At 36.1% G+C, this 25151-nt stretch overlaps 2 protein-coding genes and 1 long non-coding RNA gene across 10 annotated transcripts; 2 read left to right on the forward strand and 1 right to left on the reverse strand.

Moving 5' to 3' along the window:
- Nucleotides 1-315: 315 nt before the first annotated feature.
- LOC124641647 lies at nt 316-2895 on the forward strand. The gene is made up of 2 exons (XR_006985696.1): nt 316-1117; nt 1200-2895. It is a non-coding gene; the product is annotated as an uncharacterized LOC124641647 (long non-coding RNA).
- LOC124641622 (high affinity copper uptake protein 1-like) lies at nt 1694-6603 on the reverse strand. 4 transcript variants are annotated; one of them, XM_047179796.1, is made up of 7 exons: nt 6447-6603; nt 5020-5153; nt 4673-4804; nt 4192-4304; nt 3163-3285; nt 2208-2237; nt 1694-2135 (listed from the first exon to the last, which is right to left on the reverse strand). In XM_047179796.1, exons 2-7 carry the CDS (start codon nt 5149-5151, stop codon nt 1934-1936), a joined length of 732 nt encoding a protein of 243 aa, XP_047035752.1. In that variant the 5' UTR covers nt 5152-5153; nt 6447-6603; the 3' UTR covers nt 1694-1933. The 4 variants fall into 4 exon arrangements, with proteins under 4 accessions (XP_047035752.1, XP_047035735.1, XP_047035743.1 ...); XM_047179779.1 differs by having other exon boundaries at nt 6228-6553; XM_047179787.1 differs by having other exon boundaries at nt 6325-6543.
- Nucleotides 6604-8378: 1775 nt separating this feature from the next.
- On the forward strand, nt 8379-23750 carry LOC124643969 (bromodomain-containing protein 3-like). 5 transcript variants are annotated; one of them, XM_047183124.1, is made up of 21 exons: nt 8379-8834; nt 10706-10786; nt 10900-11051; nt 11134-11194; nt 11397-11567; nt 11649-11843; nt 12237-12512; nt 12588-12686; nt 12766-12915; nt 12992-13165; nt 13253-13500; nt 13585-13916; nt 14638-14868; nt 15401-15559; nt 15862-15984; nt 16240-16356; nt 20462-20526; nt 20608-21651; nt 21748-21890; nt 22055-22238; nt 22389-23750. In XM_047183124.1, the coding sequence occupies exons 4-21, from the start codon at nt 11156-11158 to the stop codon at nt 22452-22454; spliced, it is 3816 nt and encodes a 1271-aa protein (XP_047039080.1). In that variant the 5' UTR covers nt 8379-8834; nt 10706-10786; nt 10900-11051; nt 11134-11155; the 3' UTR covers nt 22455-23750. The 5 variants fall into 5 exon arrangements, with proteins under 5 accessions (XP_047039080.1, XP_047039062.1, XP_047039073.1 ...); XM_047183106.1 differs by having other exon boundaries at nt 11138-11194; XM_047183117.1 differs by having other exon boundaries at nt 11138-11194; nt 20611-21651.
- The last annotated feature ends 1401 nt before the right edge of the window (nt 23751-25151 follow it).

A 25151-nucleotide genomic window follows, 5' to 3' on the forward strand; every position in this document is an offset into this window, starting at 1 on the left:
GTGATTTTGGTTTATACGGTAGTTTGCTCTACAATCATATTGCAGTCGTAAATCATTTGCAGACAAAATGATTCATTATTGAATGACAGAAAAGGATAAAAACGTTTATTTCAAAGAAAAATATCGGAATGCCACATACACTTCAATCGTAATCGAGTCGCGATTGGATCGCAGTCGAATGTGAACCGTGTGTTGCTTAAGTAAAACTAGAGAATAGTAGCGTTCAAAAAACTGCCTCTCCTCAAAATTTCAAAAAACCTCTTCGGTAGACCATAGCGTGTATGGCCGGCGGCATTATGTACTCCCTTTAAACTGCCTTATGTACTCGCCTAAGTACTCACTCTCCTTTTGGTGCAGTTAGCAGTTGCTGGCAGTTGGTACATCAAATCAAGAGTTTTTGAGTTACGGGAACAACTCGTGAACCTTGCCCAGGGGGAATCCCTGAACTTACTGGCTGTCCTTTATGGATCTGACTGCTGGTTCATAAAATAGATGATTGAAAAAAACTGCTTGCGGCAGAAATGAGAACATAAGAAGAAGTTTGAGGCGGGCGATGTGTGCAAAATTACAATATTCTTGTGGTCTGGGAGTAATTCTGAGTAATTTTCATTGGCTATTTCATCGAGATAGGAAGTTATAGTATATAGAGTATAGTTATAAGGCAATGACTTATTTTAAATCTCAATGGTATTTTTTTTTTGTGCTGTTTGACTTGACAGTTCATCGATTGATGGATGACAGTTATCATTTTTCATGGTTTGTTTATAAACTTGAAATTGTTTAGAAAAGATAGATACTTCTTTAAATCATTTATAGAATATCGAACCGAATTAGTTTATGTGGATTAGATGTCTGCAATGAATGAGAAAAATCCTTTACTGTTGTCATCATCAGTAAAAAAGTGTGAAAAGCGTAATAATGTAGGAAGACCAGTTACGGCAAATATTAAACTGTTTGGCCCTCAACCGCGATCTATAATAGCCCAAATGTTATCAGACATGAAATCGAGAAGTATTGTAGATTCAGCTTCATCCCATGAACCCTCAAGCCAAAATCATATGTCACACGATTTAGTCGAAACCGATAATCGTGAACAACACATAACAGAGATTATTAGGTAAATAAGTTACAGAATATTTACTTGATTTGTCAATTTTCAACTAAGAAAAATGGTTTAAGTTGATATGTTTATCTTTTAGGGATTGCAGCAGACAACACAAGCCTCTTCAGTCATCACAACAGCTATTTTTATGTGATTATGCAGATTGTAATTACTCTTGTAAGTTATCTTCCAACCTTATAAAGCACAAAAGAGTGCACACCAATGAAAAGCCTTATCTTTGTGACAGATGCTCATTTAGGACCAATTTTGTTAACTCTTTGAAGGCTCACAAAAGAATACATACAGCTGAGAAACCATATAAATGTAACCATTGCAGCTACAAATGTAACAGCAGTTCTAATCTTAAAAAGCATTGCCACCTGAGGCATCCTGAAGGTAATAAGTGTAAATATAAATAGATGTGATGTAATAGAACTGTCAAGTATTGTTGATTATTACATCATTACAAGAAACTGTGATCTGAATAGCTGATTTATAAATTGTTCAATAGTCATTATTGGTAATGATTGTGATTTACACTGTTACTGCAGCCATAGCACAGTGTTAATAGGGTGAAAAAGAAACAAAGACTTGTTCAAAGCTTTATATTTTTTACAATTACCTAAGTATATTGATATATGATCCTAAAAAGTATATAATAACTGGTATAAATGTTGCCCAAAGTACTTAAATCAAGGCTTTCCTCTTAAAACATGATAAAATACTCAATAGTTGGTAGTTGTAAAATATTTTGAGCTCAAATAGCGAGGTTACATGAATAAACATAAAAAAAAAACAATACTAGTTTGGTTTATAAATTATAAGTCAATATCAGTGGCAATGCTCTGTAAAGTCTACAACAACAGATTCACGCCAACCAAAGAGGAAGTAACCAGTTGCTGATCCCAGAACAACGGCGGCACATAACCATGTATTATACGACATGAATACCAGCATCAACATGTAACTTACTAAAACTTGCACTCCATGAAGCACTGTCTGCCATGCATGTGCTGTACTCATCATAGTAGGACTGAAATCATATTGAAATTCATTAATTATGATTATTATTTTGTGTAAATGATTAGTAAATTTAAGTACTCACACATTTCTTTCAAGGACATGGGGCACGGGCCTTAAACAAACAAAAGGACAGTTATTTAAAGTGTAAAATTACATTTAAACCCACCATTCAAAATTTTCTAAATTATAGTGTAGCCAAGCCAATGCGTAACCTAATTATGTAAGATATATAATATTCAGTTTACTAGTTTTAAGTTGTATAAGTTTATTTTAAGGTTCATTTGTTTATGTTCAAAATAAAATGTAACATAATTAATACATTTTTTTTATTTTATGACATGGCATGAGCATGATATGCTTGAGATAATTTCATGTTACAGAAAATTCTAATTTTACGCATTAGCAAAGTAATGTGCAGTCGTTTTATTTGACACAGTCTAACTCATTAGTTAACAAAGTTATGTAAGCAGTAATAATCAGCGTATCTAATTATTATGTGTCCTTAGAATATGAATGTAAATATTTAATGCTTTAGTCATGCATCATGGTGATTCATGCAGCTAGTATGGACAATAGTTGGTATTATGCTATTGAAAGATGACCCAAATATCAATGGCTTTACATGGTTCAGCTATGTTGATTTATTTCCAAGTTCATAGTGTGATTGCATAATCTCTACTTATCAGGTAGTAAATCTAAGTAAAAAAAGTTTGCTTTGTTTTGAATGTTAATTTGTGGACTTATTTACCAAATAAATGATTGCAATTACAGCTTTTAGCTTTAAATATCCTAATCCCATTAATTATTTCTTAAGGCTTTATGAGTCCAGCTCATGTTAGAAATATAGTGTATCGACACATCCAAACAGAGGTGTAGAACTTAAACACAAATTCCATGATATAGATTCAAATTCAAGAATTAGCAAGGATGAGACTATTGAGGCTGTTCTTATGTTTTAATTCTTTAAAACACTTTATGGTGCTATCACCCATCCTTGGTTGTGCATTACATATTTTGTATAAGAAAATTATACTCACTGTATAACTTGTGGCTCATCTGGGGTACAAAGGTTTGAAACACCTTTATCTGGTGGTGATACTGCGCAATATTGTAGCCCTGTGTATGTTTTCCACAATAGATGTTTTCTGTAGTATTTAAGGCTGTAACAAAAGGTATTAAAAATTAATTTGGCCACAGCAGATGCTTATTATAGGAAATGAATTAGAACCAATGACTTTCTTACGCTACTATATGAGTCTCGCTTGAATTTGCTGTCAAAATTTTTCCACACTAATATTACAAACAGGAATATTTTTTGTTTGTTGGTACCCTAAGGGCTCCGAAACTACTGAACCGATTAGAAAATTCTTTCATTGTTGGGAAGCTACACTGTGCCCGGGTGACATAGGCTTTTTATCCGGGACGAGGGTACATAGTATCTATTAAGAGATCTGTGACGCGGCTGAAGCCGCGGTAAACAGCTAGTTTAGAATTGAACCGCAATCTTGGAGCTAATCTTATAACAGACCTTGTTAGTAAGTACGTATAGTACATCAATACAACATTGTTTATTGTTTAAATAAGATAAGATTTGATACTAAGAAGTCAAAATGCAACTACAACTAATAAAAAAACCGATAAGTAGGTGTGTACCCTCAACTCCATTAGAACGAGAGGATAGCTAATATTGTTGCATGTCAAATAAATAAATTAACAACTATCTTGCCATAATAAATGGGTACATTTAGGTAACTCACAAGCCTTTTAGCAGCTATTGAACTCTCTCTTTTTTACCATTTTTTTTTAAGACTATGCTGAATTTTATATGGACACCGTCGCAACAAACTTGAAACTATGTATCGTGTCAACTTTTTCCAGATTTATGGGGTTTAGGATGTATAAGAAATTGGCATGTTTCTATGCGCTGTCCTTTTTCCGCAAGGGATAAAATACTTGTTGGTAGCGTAAAAAATTTTGGTAAATACCTACTAATGCTCTAAAAAACATGAGTAATTGACATGAAAAGAAATCAAGCAGAAAAACAACAATATTTTTAAAAATCTTACCCTTCATAAAGTATAGCCATTAAAAATACTGCAAAGAAAGATCCTATAAATTCTCCTATGTCTGTTACTTTCCACCATGAAAAGAGAATAACTTCATCATAACCTCCATGGAACTAAAAATAAAGTATTTAATTGTAATATTACAATTTTAAATAAATACAGCTGAAATGGCAGACAAAGTTTAATGTAAACAAAACGTTCTTGAAAATAAGTTCTTAAATATTCATGCCATCAAGGATACCAGCTATGTAGTAACTTTAACATGAGTTCTAAATGAGTAATCATCGGCTTTTTGATACATGAAAGCTTTCACTTGTCGCATAATCTGTTATCCATGTAACGGAGCTTTGGAAAGCAGCAATTTTGCGATATAAAATAATAAGATTAAGCATCTTTCAACACAACGGTTCCTATGCCTGTATTTTTTTAAATAATAAAAGCAAAAAGTCTAGATAGAAAGAGGTAATATCACGATAATTACAGTCATGGCCATATCATGACCTCCTCCTCCATGCAAGCTGTGTGTACCGTGTGACATGCCGTGTCCTTGGTGTGCATGTGCCCTTACATCTGATCTGTAGTCTATACTGTCTTCACTGGAATTAAAAGCATTCTGAAAACAAGAAAAAAATATATAAACTTATACTTATTCAAAATCACAAAAGAAGATAGATACATAGATATATTTTCTATGAAGTACATCAATTTCTATTAAAAAGTTTAGGTCATTGTGACCCGGGGAGTCTTACCGCTAAAAGGGATCTCTTCCAGACAACCTTTATAAAGTTACAAAGAAAATCTTAGTAATTTAAAAGTGTTGTAACTTACTATAATACCATCCTGAAATGTACTGTTCATAGACATTTCATGGTCAACTGTTGGCATCATGTGGTCCATATGATTACCGTGTCCATGGTGATTAGCGTGATCCATACCCATGTGGTGCATTGCCCCATCCATTTCTGTAAATTATTATACTCCTATATTTATTTTATGAATAGTTGGAAACATTGGATATTAATTAAGACAACAATAGTTTATATTATTAAATACTAGATACTTCTTAGACTTTACTCTGTTTATTTAATTAGAATTTTTCAACTAGATGTAAAGGATTAAAATAAATAAATCTATTAAAATGGTTGCACACTAAATCCTCTTTGATGTATGATTGTTTTTATATGATAATCACATATTACTTTAACTATGGAACACAGGAATCTGCTTAAGTCTGATTAAACTCGAGACACATTAAAAAATCTGATATGAAATATGACTATGATCTAAGTACCTACATATCTAAAATAGCTCTTAACAAGTCGTTGAATTACCTTTCAGATGTTTTAAAACTATGTCATCTAACTGCTGAGGAAGGGTAAGTTTATAAAACACCAAGAGAAAGAATCAAAAACATATCTGTTATGTTACTGTTAATTTCTCAGCAGTAGTTCAAAACAGACTTCAGACTAATTTTATAGTTTATCACTAGCATAGATACCTATGTGTGAGTACACTGCACACCAATCACACAACTATAAAATACTACTTGTAACCTGATGCCTTATTTATTATCAATCACTTTGATAGCAATGACAAACAATACAAATATATTATTGACTTGAAAGTAGTATACATTTCACATACCTATGTAGAAATGGGAATCAAATAAGATCAATCTCAAATTCAACAGGTCAGGTCAGTATCTGATCAATAGTGAAAGTAAATTAAACCATTTGAAAGTAACTGCTCTAATTTTAATGTATAGTGAAAGTAGAAACTGAGTTTAAGACATGACAACTATTACCATAACTTATGTAGGTGCCACTAAGACAAATAAGTGTGCATTAATATGCATGCACCTGTGTACACACTTTTAAGATACATAAATTGGTATATGTACATAATTCGATTACGAGCCGAGACCTTGTACCTACTGTGAGAGAGAATGTATGAAAGTAATATAAAACAAAAAAGCACTACAGCAATTGACTCAAAAATTAAGTGTTCATGGCATTGTTTATCAATTAAGTTCATACCTACATATATCAATATCTGATACACATATTCAGTTACCATAATAATACGTAAGAAACATTGAAGTAGAACATTTACATAATTATCACAGGCACTTACTCGATTTTAAACTTTAACGTGGCACTTAAAATAAACAATTTTAAAAATAAATAGACGCAATTGAATAAAACTTGTGTTTTACGTATACAAATTTAAAGTCATTTCATTGTGTTCGAGCTCACCAAAAATCTTAAAACATAGCAATTGGCAAAGCGAAAATACGAAACTGCTGCTGTCGCCTGTCGCCTGTCGTTCGTCGATGAGCTTCTAAGAGTTTCCAGATTTAATTTTCCGAACTCCCTCAATTATGCAAAAAATATAAACTTTAAAATATTCAGTAAATTCTTATTTAATGATGTTATCTTAATACATGAATTGAATGTCTGTCATCAATTAAAAAAAAACTACGTATTATGTATATTATGCATTTACCCAGGAATAAGATTTGGAACTATTTATCTGAAAACGTGTTGTCGCGGGAACATTCATAATTTTCCCGCAAATTTGGGATAAATACATAATATGTACACCCTCGATTTTAGTGACATACTAAAGCCACTCCCAGACATACTGTTTTGAATTTGCACATTACTATGAAGAAATTGGGACGAGCGAAGTTCTCTATTTGCAATCCTAAAGTAACCTCCACACTACTCGAGAAGTTGGATGTGTGGAGGCGCACTTTGGCCAAGTTTACCTCACTTTACTCCTTCCTCATTGGTTTCCATTAACTTTCCCAAGGACCTCGCCGAGGAACTTCGCGAGTAGAGACTGAAGATAAACTTATGCGCGTGTAGGTTGCTGTCAATAGCCTAGGTATTCACTTGAATGTGAACGTAAAGTTGACGATCAAGTCAATGCTCACGCAACAATTTTCAAGATAGAATATGCCATCAATTTCTCAGACCTACTTTCATTTTATCATGTGACAAATCTCATGACAATGACTGGGGCCATTTGGGAAAAAGACAGACAGCGGCCCGGGTTTGGTGGTCATTGTAAGCAGATCCGCAACTAAACTCTTGTGCGGTGTGACCGATCGTCAAATCTTTTGTGCCACTTATCAGAGAAGATTTATAGTCTTGGCCTCCCTAATGCTCTACGCTCGTAATATAGCCGCCCCTTTCACAACACCCACCATATTATAATCGACACAATCATTTTATTGATTGGCAACGTCGTGGCCTGCCTCGTTTGATTAGGGAAGTCATAAACCGAAAAAAGTAAGTGATAGAAATGAGAGCCAAGCGAGCACGAAAGTTATGGTTAGGTCGAAGGCTAAACATAGAAAAATAGTAGAGACCATTTCGAGAGCGCTTGGGTAGCGAGGCGAGTGCACTTAAAGTAGAGAAATAAAGAGGGAATATGAAAAAGAGCGCGAAATTTGTTTGACGACTAACCATAGAGAATAAAGGCGAGAATCTAGGGGTGACAACCGAATTCGGCGTGACCAAAGAAGTCACCCCTTGGTCCCCCAAGGTCACACCACGGTCTTGGTACCCGGGGTTCTCCCGTCTCTACCAGTCGATTTTCTTAATATGTAAATGTTATTAAAGTCATATAAGGACATCAATAATTATATACTTTGAGATATAAAACCGTCAACTATAATATCACTCACTCCTCATATTGAATGCTAGCTTAGGTAAAACCGTGGTAGCATTCTCCACCACACCCATCACCTCAATATTGAAGATAGCCTAATGATTTTTACCTTTTTAGCGAACACAATTTTAAATGCTCAATATTTTAATAGTAATATTGGACAATGTTACTATCGGTCGCTCTCTATTTAATTGAAATATACGTAATTAAAATAAAATTCATTTAAAATGTTCACCTATCTATCGGCGATTTCATCATAGTAATGGAGAACTCTAGTTTTGTTGGACATTGTTTATAAGTCATAAAAAATTAAATTTTACCGTTTAGAACAACAATAAATAAATAAATAATAAATATTTTTTCTTCAATTTCAAGAATCACGAATTAATATTAATTATTTTACATGATATTGCTTTGCTCATTGTTTTAAAGCCGCTTAGGCTCATCGATATTTTTCCTATTGCAACTTTAAATTTATCGAATCAGAAACAAACTTTCTATGCTCTATACATCCGTACAAAATCTAAAGAATCTCAAGCACTGAGCTATCGTAATCAATCCTATGATTTATATGGAATCCTGAAAAAAAATCTTATGAGAAATTAAAATACACTCGTTTTCTACATTTTCTTATGCTGATTTTATAGAATTTTCCTTTCCAGTGTGAAATGAAAAATTTTTACTATGCCTAGAGACGCTCGTCATTCTTGGGTCTTGTTTGGCCGCCATGTCTGAAGTTCGTTGTGTCTTCGGAGGTCGTGTTGTGCTACTCTTTAATGTTTATAGATTTCAGTGAATTTAGTTATTTTAAGACGATGAATTTATAAAAATATTAAAGTACTATGATTTAGTTTATTGTGTGGAGTGACTGATAGACTGGAGCAAATCGATACATTTGCGTTTGAAGAAGTTACTCTAACATCGTATTTTTAGTTCATCCGCCATATTGGCGTTAATATCTCTTCGTAAGTCTTTTTTCATAATTTTTAGCTTTACTGGTATTAATTTGATGTATTTTTCGTTCTCCTTTGTTGCTGTTATCATAGGGCTGCATAATTCGTTTCAGTAGAGTGTGCATGTTGCTTGTATTGAGCAATATTTTTGCCTTTTTGTTCATGGCCTCTTTAAGGCAATTTTCTCCCATTTCTAGTTACCAAACTTGAGTTTATTTTACTGGTATGTAAACTAAAAAAAAACGTAAACCCTTGACGAAAGTATTGGCATTAACCAATTGTATTAGAATCAAACATTGTTTTGTAGATAGTTCATTTATTGTACCTGATCATAATCTTATGAAATAGATGTTAAGAAACAAAGCTGTACGTTACAATTTGTCCAATTAACTATATTTTTCAAATATATATTCGTGCGAAATCTGTTATTTTTTATTGATGTTTTTACCTCTGTACCTGATACCTGCACATCATTACTACAATGCTGAGTCCAAAGAATGTTCTGGAACGTTTACTCGGCTTCAGAAGCGTCATGCAGCAATATCGCTGATGACTCATTAGACCAGTTAACATTTTTCATATTTGTTTTTACAAGCTTGATGTAGTGGATGGTGTTGGTGGTACATAACTTCCAATTGGTACAAAAGAGCATGTTACAAAGTTGGGGACATGCACGTTGCATGACATAATTTACACTCTTAAGAAAAAACCTTCCTGGTAGAAATAGTTTACATGTTATGTGCAGTGGGTAATCAGTCAATAACATTAAGATTCAGTAAGATGATCTCACCATAATATAAACTTAAGACGAGGCTGGGTCTAGACTTGCAACACTAAATCCAAATATGATAATCAAGACAAACTGAAGGTTAGATTGCTGTGGTGTCTGTTAATTTAACCTTGGATACACGAAAGGTGTTACACTGATGCACTTCTAATTCATTCTATCTGCGAATACTACACATTTATTTCTGCAACAGCATATTTAAATGTTCCTATGTTGTTACTTAGAAACTGGATGCTGGAACTAGAATTCTAATTACCAAAAACACAATGTTAATTCACTATTGAGAATATAAACATTTGATGTGATAGTATAACATACAACTGAAAATATTGTCCTAGGCTTCTTTGCAAGATACTTCTCCTATGCTATTTAAATTTTTTTTCCTAAATATAAAACCAAAATAGATTGTATCAACTAATATTTTGAACAAAACACGATTTATTATGCTGTAACATACACACAGGTATATTGTTAGAAATGTTTGGTGATGCTCAATGATGATGGGCATGCCAAACTGCTTCAGCCAGCATTCTTTAATTAAAATGTTATAGGCCACCACTTATTGTTAGACAAAGCAACAATAATAATTTTTGTGTTTAGGGTGGACATCAATTTACCACAAAATTTATACAGCATATTATATGGCATTTTTTAATTGTGTGTGTATAGAATACAGAAACAATTGACATAATTACATGATAATGCACACAGTTGAGAGGCCGCTGCAACAGGCCCTATTAAATGTGCTACTCTTAACAATTTTGGTTTAGCTTATTTTATATTATCTCAGGTACAAGTAATTAGCTTTTTCTCTACCTTTTGAACCCGATGCTTTAAAAAGTATAGTTATGAGGGTTTTGTCAGTATTTATAAGTATAAATAAATTGTCTTAGTATTATTTTCTCATACATCATAACATGATCATCTCTGTACAATATAGACAGACATAAACATAGACATAGTAAAATAACAGATTTAGGAGCTATTTGGTACAGTACAGTGAAATAGTTTTTAAATAGAGATTATAAAAGTAGTTTTTAAAGATGCTGATGATGCTGCAGGAACAAATATTAATGTTATGATTGTTTTGTTACAGATTTGAAGAAACTGCTGTCAAGCAGCTGAGAGCCTTTGGTGCTTCTATATTTATATTTCCTACCCTGCAATCAGATGCAAGGTAATTAATAAGATTTAATCTCTCAGTTATTGTAATAATAAATAAGTAATTTTTCATTAAAGAAATATTATGCTAGACCGGGAGTTGTATAACTTTCACTATATTTCTTTCAGGTAGGATTTTTATTTGTCTATGAATGGGATGACCTGCTTCTAGGTGCAATAGCACCAACATATTTTATTATGATAGAATGGTTTAGTGTTATAAGAGGGTTTAGCTGATGCCTCTTAGTCAGAGATTGGATGAGCCTCTTGTTACAATTGAGGTGAGAGTTGTTTGCTGGATACTACTTTTTATAATTTAATACTGTTTTAATATCTACTACAGTAGTTGTGTCACTTTGGCAGGTAGATTGCTGACTCCAGCACAATGCAGCAGGCAGTCGATCCTCTCGCTACTACCAGCACGGTAAGTTATCAATCAAAAGAAAAATCGAACATAGAAGTCTCTCTTACATAGTATAAGCCAACATCAGCCCAAGTTCTTGTTCTCTTGTAATATGCTGCCTATAGTATCAAGGGATATTCTTAAGAAACACAAATGTAAAATACGTAATTAGAATATATAAAAAAATATATGTTGATTAAATTCGTACGTATGTGTTACTTAGCCGACGGCGGAGCCGGTCAATGGCGCTCCCCCCGATGAGCCGGCGCGGCGGCAGGGCCGGATGACAAATCAGCTACAATTTCTCCAAAAGAATGTAATGAAGGCAGTATGGAAACATCAGTTTGCGTGGCCTTTTCACCAACCTGTAGATGCAAAAAAATTAAACCTCCCTGTAAGTACTTGTAATTTTTATCACAGAATTTTTTCCTGTTGGATTTTTTTCGTCATCTTATATTTCTATTCTTTATTTTAGGACTACCATAAGATAATTAAGAAGCCCATGGACTTAGGAACAATAAAGAAAAGGCTTGAGTCCAACTATTACTATTCAGCTCAGGAATGTATTCAAGATTTCAACACCATGTTCACCAACTGCTATGTTTACAATAAACCAGGCGAGGATGTAGTAGTTATGGCACAAACTTTGGAGAAATTATTTCTGAATCGGGTAAGTTTAAGGGAAAATTACTTCTCATTTAGACTAATCCTCAACCTCGATGGCGCAATGGTTACCATGCCGGACTGCCGAACCTGAGGTCCCGGGTTCGATTCCCGGTTCGGTCGACATTTGTGTGATGAGCATGCTTGTTGGTCGTGGTCTGGGTGTTACAATATGTATATATGTAGCTATATGTAGTTTATCAGTTGTGTTAGCACCCATAACACAAGTTAATTAATAACTTACCATGGGGCTAACCAACCGTGTGTGAAAATGGTGTCCCGATATATAAATATTAAAAAAAAAAAAAAAAAAAAAAAACAATTTTTGTATTTAAATTACTAAATCTTTTGAAAACAGTCAATTGAAATCATATATGAGAGATTAATTTGCGATTCACAGATAGCTCAGATGGACAAGGAGGAAAAGGAAATCGAGGCGCCGTCGAAAGGTGGCAAGGGTGGGGTCAAGAAGCGCGGGACGAGCACGCCGGGCGCCGCAGCAGTTGGGGCAGCCGGCGGCGCCACGCCCGCCGCCGCCGCCGCGCCGCGCGCGCCCAAGCCCGCGCCGCCCGCGCCGCACCCCGCGCTCGTGGGCTCCACCAACACCACCACCACGCCCGCGCTGCCCGCGCCGCCCGCCACGCCGCCCGCCACGCACACCGGACTGCCGCAGCAGGTTCATAGCTTGCCTCGTTATGCGCCACCGCCCCGCTGTCCTCGCGAACATATTGTATCATACGGTTGATCTTAGGTGGCGACGCAGCCGTCCAGCTTCCACGTGGCCCAGCCGGCGGCCCCGCCAGTCTCGACGATACCAGCGGTAGCATTATCCCAAACGCAGCCGGCCAAGGTATTTACCACGAGTGTATGTTTTTTTGCCCCTAATAGTTTTTCGACATGTTACTTATTTGTGTTCGTATTTTGAAAAGGTGAAAAAGGGTGTGAAGAGAAAAGCCGATACTACGACGCCTATGGGAAGCTCTTTTGAAGGGGGCTATACAACACCTACCATAGATCAGCAGAGTGGTCCCAAACCTGCTAAAATCTCCACAAGGAGAGAAAGTGGTCGACAGAAGAAGGTATGATATATTAGTTGTGGATTTAATGCAACGGTAAATAATAAACATGGTATTCACAAATCTCGTAACCTTTCAGGCGAGCCGGACAGGGGATGATGGATTTAAAATGGGAGGTTTATCTCCTAGCGGTGCTGGCGCTTCGCACCACTCTGTCATGACTCCTCAGCTTGCTAAGAGTAAAGAGAAACTCTCTGATGCTCTTAAGAGTTGTAATGAAATTCTAAAAGAACTTTTCTCTAAAAAACATTCAGTAAGTTATTTCTGTAATTCATTATTCTATTTATTCTGTATTTCCGATTCTTAATGAATCATCTGCTACTCTTATTTTTTTCGACAGGGTTATGCCTGGCCGTTTTATAAACCTGTAGATGCTGATTTGCTTGGACTTCATGATTATTTTGATATTATTAAGAAACCCATGGACCTTGGAACCGTGAAACAAAAGATGGACAATAGAGCATATAAAACAGCCGCTGAATTTGCCGCCGACGTACGTCTAATATTCACGAATTGTTATAAATATAACCCGCCGGACCATGATGTCGTTGCAATGGCTCGAAAACTTCAGGATGTCTTTGAGATGAGGTAATAATAAGTGGTTACTATATAGCCCTGTGATACCATTTCAATTGATTTGTTTACTGTAACTATTGTAACATCGACTTACAGATATGCCAAGATTCCTGACGAACCCGTACACGTAGGCGTCCCGCATATGGATAAGGGCAGCTCTGCATCAAGTTCGGAGTCTGGCTCCGAGTCTGATTCTGAATCTGATGATTCAGAAGAAGAAAGAAATAACAAAGTTAAGCTGTTAGAAAAAGAATTACTTGCACTACAAGAAAAAATGAGAAAACTAGTAGAAGAATCCAATAACAAAAAGAAAGCTAAGAAAAAAATGAAGGATAAGCAGAAGAAACAAATAACGAACAATGCGGTGCCTAAGCCCAATGCAGCTGCTGCTTACGCGGCGAAAGCAAATAATATTGCTGAGAATTTAGGTAAGATTCCCTTTATGCAACTAATGCCCGTTCCTATTTTCTATTTAAAACTAGGTTGCACAGGCTATCTATGGGCGAACTACTTCCCTCACCCTCGTAAAAAATACTTTAGGTACCTACCGTAAAATTTCATCAATATCCATTGAATTTTTACTCGAAAGAGTAAGAAACATCCATATAATATAACGTTGCGCGTCTACTATGTTTGTTGAATATAAACGACTTCTATGCGATTCAGAGAAATAAGACAGCCAAACTTTTGAATAGATTACGAAGCGGCTCCAATAGCATTTTGACGACCAATAACGGATCATTTTATAAAGGTCCTAGAGTCATCATTTGGTAGATCAAAATATATATCCCTATGCTAGATAATTTTAAATTACTAATCCTCAGTCAGGCACCACTAAAAAGTGAGCTTCAAGAATTTCGCAACGGATTTCGGTTTCAGTTTTTCTTTATATATAGAGTGATGAAAGAGGAAGGTTTATAATGTAAAATACATCCATTAAATTGTGAGGAAATACTGCTATCCCGTGCGAAGCCGGTGCGGGTCGCTAGTAAATACATATTATAATATAACTTTATGCAGTTTGTCAGTTGTGTTAGCACCCATTACATAAGCAAATCAATAGCTTACCATGAGGCTGCCGGACCGTATGTGGAATGTATCCAGAAATGATGGTATTATTGGTTGTTATAACGTGTTTGTTTGGTGCAGCGGCGCCGAGCAGCGTGCGCGGCAAGCCGGGCAGCAAGCGCGGCGGCGCGGGCGGCGCGGCCGGCAAGGCGGGCGCCCGCGCCGCGCCCGGCAAGAAGAAGAGCTCCACGCCCACCGCCGCGCCGCCGCCGCACCCGCCGCCGCACCCCGACACCGACGACGAGGACCACGCCAAGCCCATGTCCTACGACGAGAAGCGGCAGCTCTCGCTCGACATCAACAAGCTGCCTGGTAACTTACACATTTCATACCCCTTTTTTTTTCGAACGACGTCAAAAATCATCAAATGACCCCTCCCGCTGTGGGTTAGCAGCGGTGAGGGAGTGTCAGACTCTTACTGACTAAAAACCGTCGTGTTCCGTCATAGGCCTTTTATGTACCAGGGCCGCGGTATCTTTTTCGAACAACCCGGACATTTCATACCCCTTCATTAACAACATCATCTTCCGAGCCTTTTGCCCAACTATGTTGGGATCGGCTTCCAGTCTAACCGGATTCATTCAGCTGAGTACCAGCGCGTTACAAGAAGCGACTGCCAATTTGGCCTCTTCAACCCAGTTACCCGGGCAACTCGTACTCGCGTGCACCATGGGAGTGCCACTAAGTAATTTACCAAACTATAATATTTTGAACGTTTTCTTTTTCGTTATCTGTTCAACATTTACACGTGAGTTGCTTGAAAGAATTAGTTAACTGTATACATTTTTTCCATTTATTAGGGTACCTATTGAACGATACTGAGAATCTTCGTTTTGTTACACAGGTGATAAACTCGGTAAAGTAGTGCACATCATTCAAAGTAGAGAACCTTCTTTACGAGACTCCAACCCGGACGAAATCGAAATAGATTTTGAAACCCTCAAACCTTCAACGCTGCGTGAACTAGAGAACTACGTCGCATCATGTCTTCGAAAAAAGACACGTAAGCCTTATTGTGAGTTGAGCCGACATTATTTACCTTTTCCTTTTTCCTTTAATTCCTTCACCTTTTAATATTGTTTTTAAGTAGAAATAACTCATCCACACATCCGGAAATCAGTGAGTAACCATGTTGTGTTAATTTTTTTTGTAGTTAGATGATTCCCTCATATAACCCACCCTGTTGAATACATTTCCCTCACCCAAACCCTTTGGCAAATAATGTTGGTGATACCAAAATTTTTCAATTTCATGTGTTTTTTTCATATACAAGTTCAATTGTTTATCGGCCATGTCGATTTGCAGATCGAAAAGTGTCTGGTAAATCTAAGGATGAACAAATAGCTGAAAAGAAACAAGAATTAGAAAAGAGGCTGCAGGATGTATCTGGGCAACTAGGAACAAATAAAAAGCAGCAACAGAAAAAAGGTTGGTTCAATCTTTCTATCAATTCTAAAATAGTAATAAACATACACTTTTTGTCATGCCTTATTTTGTTTTAGTTCAGTTCTTTTGAGTGCTTTGCTCTGTAGTAGTAATTAATGATTATAACTTTTACCTATACTGTGCATGTCATGTGCGTGTACAGCCCATGGTGGCCCAAGTTTTAAACTGTGACTATCTCCACAAATTCACGATTGAAATGAGAGTTCGACCTAACCATACGATGGTTATTGTCACCAGAGGGTTGTAAAGAGGCGCTGGGCGGCGGCATGTCGTCGTCGTCGAGTTCGTCCGACTCGTCCAACTCGTCGTCCAGTACCGACACCAGCTCGTCCGACAGCAGTGACAGCGAAGCAGGTTAGCCCACATTGCCGACGACTTACGTAACCAATACATACTATCATTTCCTTCACAGACAGACACAAATATAGCACTGACTGGTACCCTATTTGTACCATATAATGTAAATTACAGTTTAGTTATAGATTTTAATGATACTTGCATTTAAATTAAGATGGATATTTCACTTTGTATGGATATGTTCAAATGCTTGAGATATATACATAAATAGTTATAGGTTAATAGCAATTTTTCATGAAGATTTCAAAGATGAAAATAAGTTTTTTACCTTTGCCAGTATTTTTTAAAAATATGACCGAACACAACTATTATTTTAAAATGTGGAATGCATTTTAACAGATAAATGTGTTTCTAGTCTGATATTGATGTCAATGACAGAATGAATGGTAGGGAATGACCAAGGTAAAGATGCTTGAGTGAGTTAACATCTGCTGAGAAATAATGTACAGGTGTGTAAGTATGAAGTTAATTTTCTGAAATGACATCTTGGGGCCAAGGGCTGCCGACTATATTATATTTATATAGTATTTATTTATTGAGGGTTTAAGATTTTTTATTTTATTGGCAGTTGTGTTTTTTCTCATTTATTATTTATAAATGAGTGCAGAGTGCACCTCCAGTATGTATTGAATTAGTGGATAGTGAAAGTATGATGTGAATATAATGTTCTGTTTATTTTGATTATATTAGGCAGTGAATTACTTGAAGGAATGATTTTAGCCATAGTGTGATTGAGTTAGTTAATTGTTGTGTTGAGTGGGGATATTAGTGGCCGTTTTATGACATTATGATCATAATTGTTCTTATGTGAGAGAGAGATGGAGCTGTGTATGAAAAATAATACCATCCCTATTTCACTGTGAAACAGTTATCGTTTTACACTTCATAACTCAGCCCCTGGTGCTAAATCAAAAACTAACTTCAGCTGGCACCTTAAATAGAAAGAAGATAAAAGCATTGTAATTGTCCCCAATATTGTTTGTGTTGAAAGTATGATTGTGAGTACTGAGAGGATTGAGTAAAAATTATTTTCATTACTGTGATATTGGAGAGGGATACCACCTGACGTTTGATTCAGATAATGTATAATTCGAATCTGTAGTCTGCTGCGCTATGTAAGAAATGTTGGTAAAGGCACAAAACAGTTGTTAGTGAGGAGGAGAAGCCAGCTTTGGTGTTCGCTGATACTTGATATTGGTGCCGGTAAGAGAAGTTAATGCGTATTTGGTTTGCTTTCAAAAACCAATAGGAAATACCTTTTCACATTAATATTTTTAACTATATCATGTCCTCAAACGCGATGTTATTTCATTTGCATCCTTGAATTTTCGATCTCTTTTTATGAAATATTGGAAAGTTCAGATCTCACGGTTACTAATTGCTTTTGAGTGTGAAATTTAAACCCACTTAATATTGATTGAGGCTTGAAAAGTATGATAAGAACAAGAATAGATAGTAGTGTCGGTACGTCCAGTGTTGCGAAGCGAAGAGGATCTCCGAGAGCAGCTGGCGAGTCGAGCGCAGCCGTAGGGAATATTGCAAACAATTGTGTAAGGACGGATACCAACTTAGCAAGCAAAATTAGCCCCATGATGGACTCACTTCTCATTTGTTACAATGGAGGATGTAATCTTGTGACATGTTGTAGTTAAAAATTTATTTTATTGAAAAGGTATGTTTTATTGGTTTAATGCTTGATACACTTTGATGCTTGCTCTCAAAAATTTAATGTGATGTGTGGATCAAAATTGTCTTTATGAACATACAAATACCTAAAGCTGGCCTCCTTCCTTCACAAATTGTTTGCAAACTTTGTTGTTATTGTCATGGTTTCACATACTTTTATTACAATAATAAGCAAAATATCTCCAGGTGTTTCCTTGTATCTATCAGTGTAGTACCAGCATGATTGTTTATCAAGCTCATTTCATATATTTGATGTAAAATAAAGTAACAAAGAAACAGAAAATATAGGAGGATTTTAAGTTGTACTATAAATTGATTGATTACCACCAGATTTAAGCATTGAGTTTCTGTGGTGTAGAATCAGAAGCGAATAGTAATTAAATGTCGTCATGATCAAGGCATAGCCTCGCAGAGTCGAAGCGTCATTTTAATCTGTATACTACTTTACTCATAAAATAATGTTTTGTATATAAATTGTACACGTGAATGTGTCCCTATATGACAGGCATCTATGCTAGTCTGTTCTTGGTCCACATTCATTTGAAAATGAATGTAGCAAGGTATGCTACTACGAGACGCTTCGCATTTATAACTTTAATTGAGCCTTCTTTCATAAAAGATATAAAGTAAATTTGTTTTTTGCTGTTTCTGTTTACCTGATAGATAGATATTAACGACAAAATCCTAGACACATGTAGGAACTTCGAAAATAACTTAATACTGTGAGCATTGTAAGTGATAAGTGATGTAAGAAATGCAGTTATTTTATCCACGTTGTAGTGTCACATTGGTTGTAAAAGCTCGAGCCATTAGTCTACAACTAAATCTGAACAAATATTGTTTCTATTGATTCTTTGTAATTTATATATATATTGCAATATGCGTGTAAACTACTATCTTCATGATTGGATTTACATTATGTATGTCATTTTAGTTATTTTTTATGACAAAGTTAGTTTAATAATCAAGGTTAAATGGAAATATTTCGCTTGGTATACTAAGTTTTCACGGAATAATGCGATTTATAGTGGTTGTTTATTTATTCTACTGGTTTGTAATATCAAAATTTTTACAAATTCAAAGAGACGTAAACTGGTACTTCACAAACCTTGTATTTATTGGTTGGTTTAAAATAGGCCTAAAATAAATTTGATATTGCATTACATGTTATTAGACCAAATTAACTGGTTTTTAATTGTTGTAAATAAATTATGTTGGTCAAAAGCATCACATTTTATGATTGACTTACTAAGTAAAATGTTGATCATTTTACTTGTTTACTTATGTTTTATTGTCCGCTATTTAGAAATTTTTACAATATGCATATGTAACTATGTTTTATTTTAGATTATATTATTCAGATTGAGTAGCTCAATTATACGGACTAGAACAATTAGTATTAAAAAAATTGTTGGATAATGTGAGAGTAAAAGCAGAATAACTTCCCAATCAAATCATTACCTGTAATCAATAGTCCATTACATTTAGTATATATTTTTATCAAGTACAATTTGCAGGTTGCTTCAAAAATCTATAGTGTAAGTTAGTATGTAGTAAACATAATATTTTATCTAGAAATTCCTTCTCATGTCCACAATGTGACTAGAAGGGAGGAGAACAAAAAGTTTACTGTATACATAATGATATTTTATTTTGATAAAATGGAGATTATCTGACAAGACTTGGTAATCAATATTTGGTTTATTTTGGGGCCCGTTAGATGAGAACTGGTAAATCTCATTATTTAAAATCTGTTAATATATCAATATTATCATAGACAAATTATTTTATAGTTAGATTTTAAAATAAACAAATATGTAAAATTGAACACAGAAATGTTTTAACTAATCTAACGGGTACTGAAGTGTTCCAATCCGATTTAACTTCATTATAAGCAAATTAGTATGTATGCTTAGTGCAATTAGTTATCAACGTTTTGTTGTAATGTTAATGTAGAGAGTTGGCATGTAAACCGAAACACCATGAGTGTAAATTTTATGTAAGATTGATTTAATCAACTCATGACTTAAAAATTAATAGATATAAGAGTGAGTGGAAATAAACTTTGTATATATTTCAATATATAACAATTTAAGTAAATCTCTTAAGTAATTTATATTGATTTTCATTTGTGTACCCTGAGATCTGAACAAATAGGATTTTTTTTGATGAAAGGAAGTGGAAAGTCTATAAAACATAGTCTATTTACGATATTTTATTTAGTAAGTTATACAGGTATCAGTGAACATTGCAATATGTACACACTGGCTTCTCCTTTACTTATTTCTCTTTTATCAAGAATTTATGAATAAATGGATCGTTCTGCGGCATCTGAAGTTAAGTATAAATATGTTGTCAATGTTCGTTTATGGTTCGAGGCGCGAAATCAAATTCTCGTAACCTTATTTTATTTCAGGTACAGGTCCTAGCAGGACGCCTAAAAAGAAAGCGAAGAAGCAGCATCAACACCCACCGCAAGCGGTAAATATATTCTCTTTTATTTAAGTTATTCACGATTATGGGTAGTACAAGTTGATGATTTTTGACGTTTATCGTGTGTAGCAGAAACCCGTTCCAACTGTGACGGTCGCTACACCAGTGGCCCCTCCAGTGGCAGTGCCGGCCGCCGTGGAGCTGGCGCCTCCCGCGCCGGCCGACGTGAAGCCGGTGCCGGGCCCGGAGGCGGTGGCCGTGCAGCCCGACCACAAGGAGGCCGCCGCGCCGCCTGCGCCCGCGCTCGCACCGCCTGCGCCCGCGCCCCCGCAGCCGCCCAACATCATCCCTGACTCTTCCATCGCACCCATTGTTCGAGAAGTTGAGGACCATAAGCCCATTCCTAAAATTGAACCACGGAATGGGCTGGATAAAGTTGATCCCTCTCAATACATTGACCCTATTGAACGGTCCTTGGCTAGTCTGGAGCGAAGTCTTAAAGCAGATGTGCCAATGGACGTTAGCGTTGGAGTTTCGGAGTCGTCGATGCGTCTAGAAGAAGAATTTTCCCTACCGAAGCCACAGATGATGCCAGATTCTGCTCACCAAAACCTGATGGCACAGCTTGGAGGCTTGACAGAGGTGGCTCGTGTGCCTGAACAGATTAAAACTGAAATGTACCTGCAGCCCCACAATGGATATGTGGAAAAAATGCAGCTTGAACGCGAGCATCTGCGACCCGATGTGAATCCTATTATCCAGGGCATGACCGTGCCACCAGTTTCGTCTATATTTGATCCAATACCATCAGCGCCACACAGTGTCATTTCTCAGTCTCATCACAACATCCCAAATGCACCGTGTTTAATCACACCTGCTGCGAAAAAAGAAGATATAAAACCTTTGCTCACACCTAAACCAATTGAAGACCTAATGGGAGTTCCCAACATGGTTTCTAACAATATGTCAGACCGAGCTAAATACGAGATGGAAAAAAAGATGGAAGATTCAAAAAATACTAACTTTGCACAAGCCTTCAAACTCAAACAAGAACAAAATTTAAAAAATGCCAGCTCGTGGTCATCTCTGGCACAGGCTGGAAGTCCACAGAGTATACCAAACATGGGAACCAATCACCAAATAAAACAAAAACCTGTTATGGATAGTTTTCAGGTAAGATTCTCATTGGAATACATAATTCATTCAATATTAAGTATTTCTCCTTGTGAATATGGTTCACGATATATTGTGGTTATTTGAACTTTTTAGGCGTTTAAGAAGCAAGCTAAAGAGAAGATAGACCGCCAGAGAGCTCTTATAGAACAGCAAGAGTTGCGAAAGAAGGAACAGGCCGAGAGAGAAAGACAACGTCAAGAAACAGAGAGGCGACAACCCGACGAAGAAAAAATGAGGTGCGTTATTTACATAATAATTTTGCTTCCATTATCGTTAAAATTCATTTAATTACTAGAATATTCTATTTGAAATCTTACCTAGATGTATCAAACAAATAATATTTGTATACATAATATGTATTATTGAGTGAGTGCTTAATTAGGAGGGTGTGTTATTACAGAGTGGGCGCGGGTCCGCGTAAGGTGGAGAGCGCGGAGGTGGCGTCGCCGCGCGTGTCGCCGGTGGCGCGAGCGTCGCCGCCCGCCGCCGCGGCCGCCGCCGCCGCCGCCGCGCCCGACAAGCCCGCCGCCTCCGAGCGCGAGCGGCTGCGTCAGCGCGAGCAGGAGCGCCGCCGTCGAGAAGCCGTAAGTTATTATTTCACAAATGTATGCTTTACTAGCCGTTCCCCACGTGCCGATGGAACTGTGCTAAAGAATAGTCAATATAAAGTAGGTAGTCTTGAAAGATTACTACCAGATGGCTTCCTCTTTCAACAACTGTCCGTTTTGTTGCAGATGGCTGGTCAAATCGATATGAACATGCAGAGCGATTTGATGGCGGCTTTTGAGGAATCACTGTAATGTGTTTAAACAGGACACTAATAAAATTGTACATATGAGTATATAAATATTAATTTTACGTCAATGCAATCGATAATTATGGTGATAGTATGACACCGAAGTGAGTTTGTGATCGTTTAGTGCGTGAAACAGTTGACTAACATGTGGTTAAGTGCTGTGAATAGGTATACTTAAACTGTTGTAACGTCATTATTGATTTCGTGGTCACATATTATGGGCCTTTACTAGAGGGTTGCATTTTAATTAAAATTAACTTGTATTATAAGTTTGTATGTAAGGTCTTAAAGGTAAACAACTCTCTTTACATTCGTAAGTCTATATTTATATTTCGTTTTAGAGGCGTCTCCTTCCTTCCATAATTGTTTTATAGTGTCTACTAATGACGATAGATTGGTAGATTGAAATTGGAAAATCAACATGTTTTATGTAATTGATGAATAAACAATCAAATGAACTATGAAATCTGTTACACGATTTCACACCATTTCTCATTGCATCGCTGTATTGTGAACGTTTCGATAAACAAGTCATTGCAGACACTTAGAAAAGTAACTGAAACAAAGTATATTATGCCATAATATTAGAATGTCGCTTTTAATTCAACATGCAATGGGTAGCGGCGTGACTTGATATTTATTACTAAATAGAATTTCTGTTACGTATTCGATTTTCGATAAATATTGCTTAATGTTAGTAGATTTTTTATCAGTCTGTCATGGAAAACAGATCAAATGTCATACATTTGATTTGAAATATATTTATTTTACATTGGAATATGTCTTTTTGTGTTTGTAGATAGATAACTCCAGTGCAAATGTAGTAAATTTAAAAGAATTTTGCATACATACTCATAAACATTGAGAGGATAAATAATAATACCAATAACAAAAATCTCCACAAAAACATTGTATATTGTTATATAAGAAATTTTTTAATTTCAGTCATTTACTCTCAAACTCTAAATCAAATGTAGATATGAAGTAAAATATATTGACATTCCATATTGTATATATGTTGTTTAAATTGTTATTTATATTTTATTTTCGCCAGTTTGTGCTACATTTTGACATGGCATAACAAAGGTAATGTGCCTCTGAATGTCTCATAAGCTTATATGAAATTAAGCTCCGCAATGTTTTATGAACATAATCAAAAAGTGTTTATGTACAATATGTAAACACACCTCTTAAAGCCAGTTTATATAGTTAGTTACAATATTTATAGTTCTTTTTAAATATGAGATAGTAATTCTATTCTAGTGTCCTATTTTGGAAGCAATAAAATCATTTTTTTTTATCTGGTTCTATTAAAACCCTTGATTATTTTGTGTATAATATACAGTTGCGATTTTACAAACCGAGCTACCATTTCATTCATACCGGGTCCTGTATTGTTTAAATGTATACTGCATTGTTTTTTTATCAGAGACGCAGTAAGACCTCGTCAAAGTCGACCGCTGGAGGCCACTCACGTCTGCGCAAGTTAACTTTACTCGCGCTTTTCCTAAGAGCAATTAGATACGGGCGTGGGTGGCAGGGCACTTGCTAGCAGCCTCTACCGTGTAGAAAAGGATATGTAGGGATAGGTACGGGAATAGTCGTAGTGATAGCGTTTCCGCGTAGGTTAAACATAAAACAAAATTTTAAATTCATTTTAAATCAGTCTTTTGATTATACATTCGTCATCTTTTATAATAGCGTCCAAGGCCGATTTCGGCCACGGCGGCTGTTATATAGGGAAGGACACAGGTGCACTCACTAACTATTCCTTCACTCTCAGCCCGATGGGACGGTAATCCGGCTCGACCGGGGAGACATCAGGCGCAGGTTCGAAATTTACGTGTTCTCCGATAGGTGTACCTACCAATCATCAACTTCTAGGCTCCGAGCTGTTTTGTGGAAGTTTCTAAAACCCTCGAAAGCGATTTTGGCTCGACTCAGGAATCGAACCCGAGACCTCGTGAACAGCAGCCGTGCTATGACACAGCTTGACCAACGAAGCAGTATAGAGAAGGTAATCGTTCAATTAGTCATTTTGGCAAAAGGAAGTTGAGGATTTCACATTTATGAAGCTTACGTATTCTCCAGGATTTCTATACTTATGTATAAAAAAGGATTCTGTGTAGCTTAAGTACTCAGAAACTGCTGATTTAATAAATTCTTACACAATTGGGACCAGTGGCGGATTTACAAATTTGCCGCTAGTAGGCCATTCAATTTTTGCCGCCCCTAATGATTGTGAACTTAATGATACTTCTGTCAGTTACTAGATTTTTTTTGCAACCCGCTATGTATCGAAGAGTTTAATGTTGACCTAACAAGTTTATTTGACAGCGACTTTAAAGCGTAAAACCTCTGGGCCCCGATTCTCCTAATTTTACTTAAGCGTCATACGATTCACGTTCGACTCGATTCGACTGAGGTCCAATCCCGACTCGATTACGATTGAAGCGTATGTGGCATTCCGCTATTTTTTCTTTGAAATAAACATTTTTATCCTTTTCTGTCATTCAATAATGAATCATTTTGTCTGCAAATGAATTACGATTGCAAAATGATTGTACAGCAAACTACCGTATAGACCAAAATCACCAAAATAGCAGACCAATCGCACACCAATCAAATGTCAATCGAATACGATTGGTCTTTTATTAGTAGCAGAATGCCCGATATGGTTAAAACTGCTATTGCGATCATA

Source organism: Helicoverpa zea, chromosome 2 (assembly GCF_022581195.2).
Source record: "Helicoverpa zea isolate HzStark_Cry1AcR chromosome 2, ilHelZeax1.1, whole genome shotgun sequence".
Classification (NCBI taxonomy): Eukaryota; Metazoa; Arthropoda; class Insecta; order Lepidoptera; family Noctuidae; genus Helicoverpa; species Helicoverpa zea.

Bases quoted from the DNA above. Each gene is read 5' to 3' on its own strand.
- LOC124641622 (XM_047179779.1), bottom strand. From the start codon at position 6,267: ATGGTAACTGAATATGTGTATCAGATATTGATATATGTAG. The intron at 4,305-4,672 runs GTAATTATCGTG...CTTTATTTTTAG, and splicing joins GTCATGATATGGCCATGACT to TTCCATGGAGGTTATGATGA. The intron at 3,286-4,191 runs GTAAGATTTTTA...CTTTTGTTACAG, and splicing joins ATGGCTATACTTTATGAAGG to CCTTAAATACTACAGAAAAC.
- LOC124643969 (XM_047183106.1), top strand. From the start codon at position 11,007: ATGCCTCTTAGTCAGAGATTGGATGAGCCTCTTGTTACAATTGAG. The intron at 11,844-12,236 runs GTAAGTTTAAGG...TGCGATTCACAG, and splicing joins AGAAATTATTTCTGAATCGG to ATAGCTCAGATGGACAAGGA. The intron at 16,357-20,461 runs GTTAGCCCACAT...ATTTTATTTCAG, and splicing joins CAGCAGTGACAGCGAAGCAG to GTACAGGTCCTAGCAGGACG.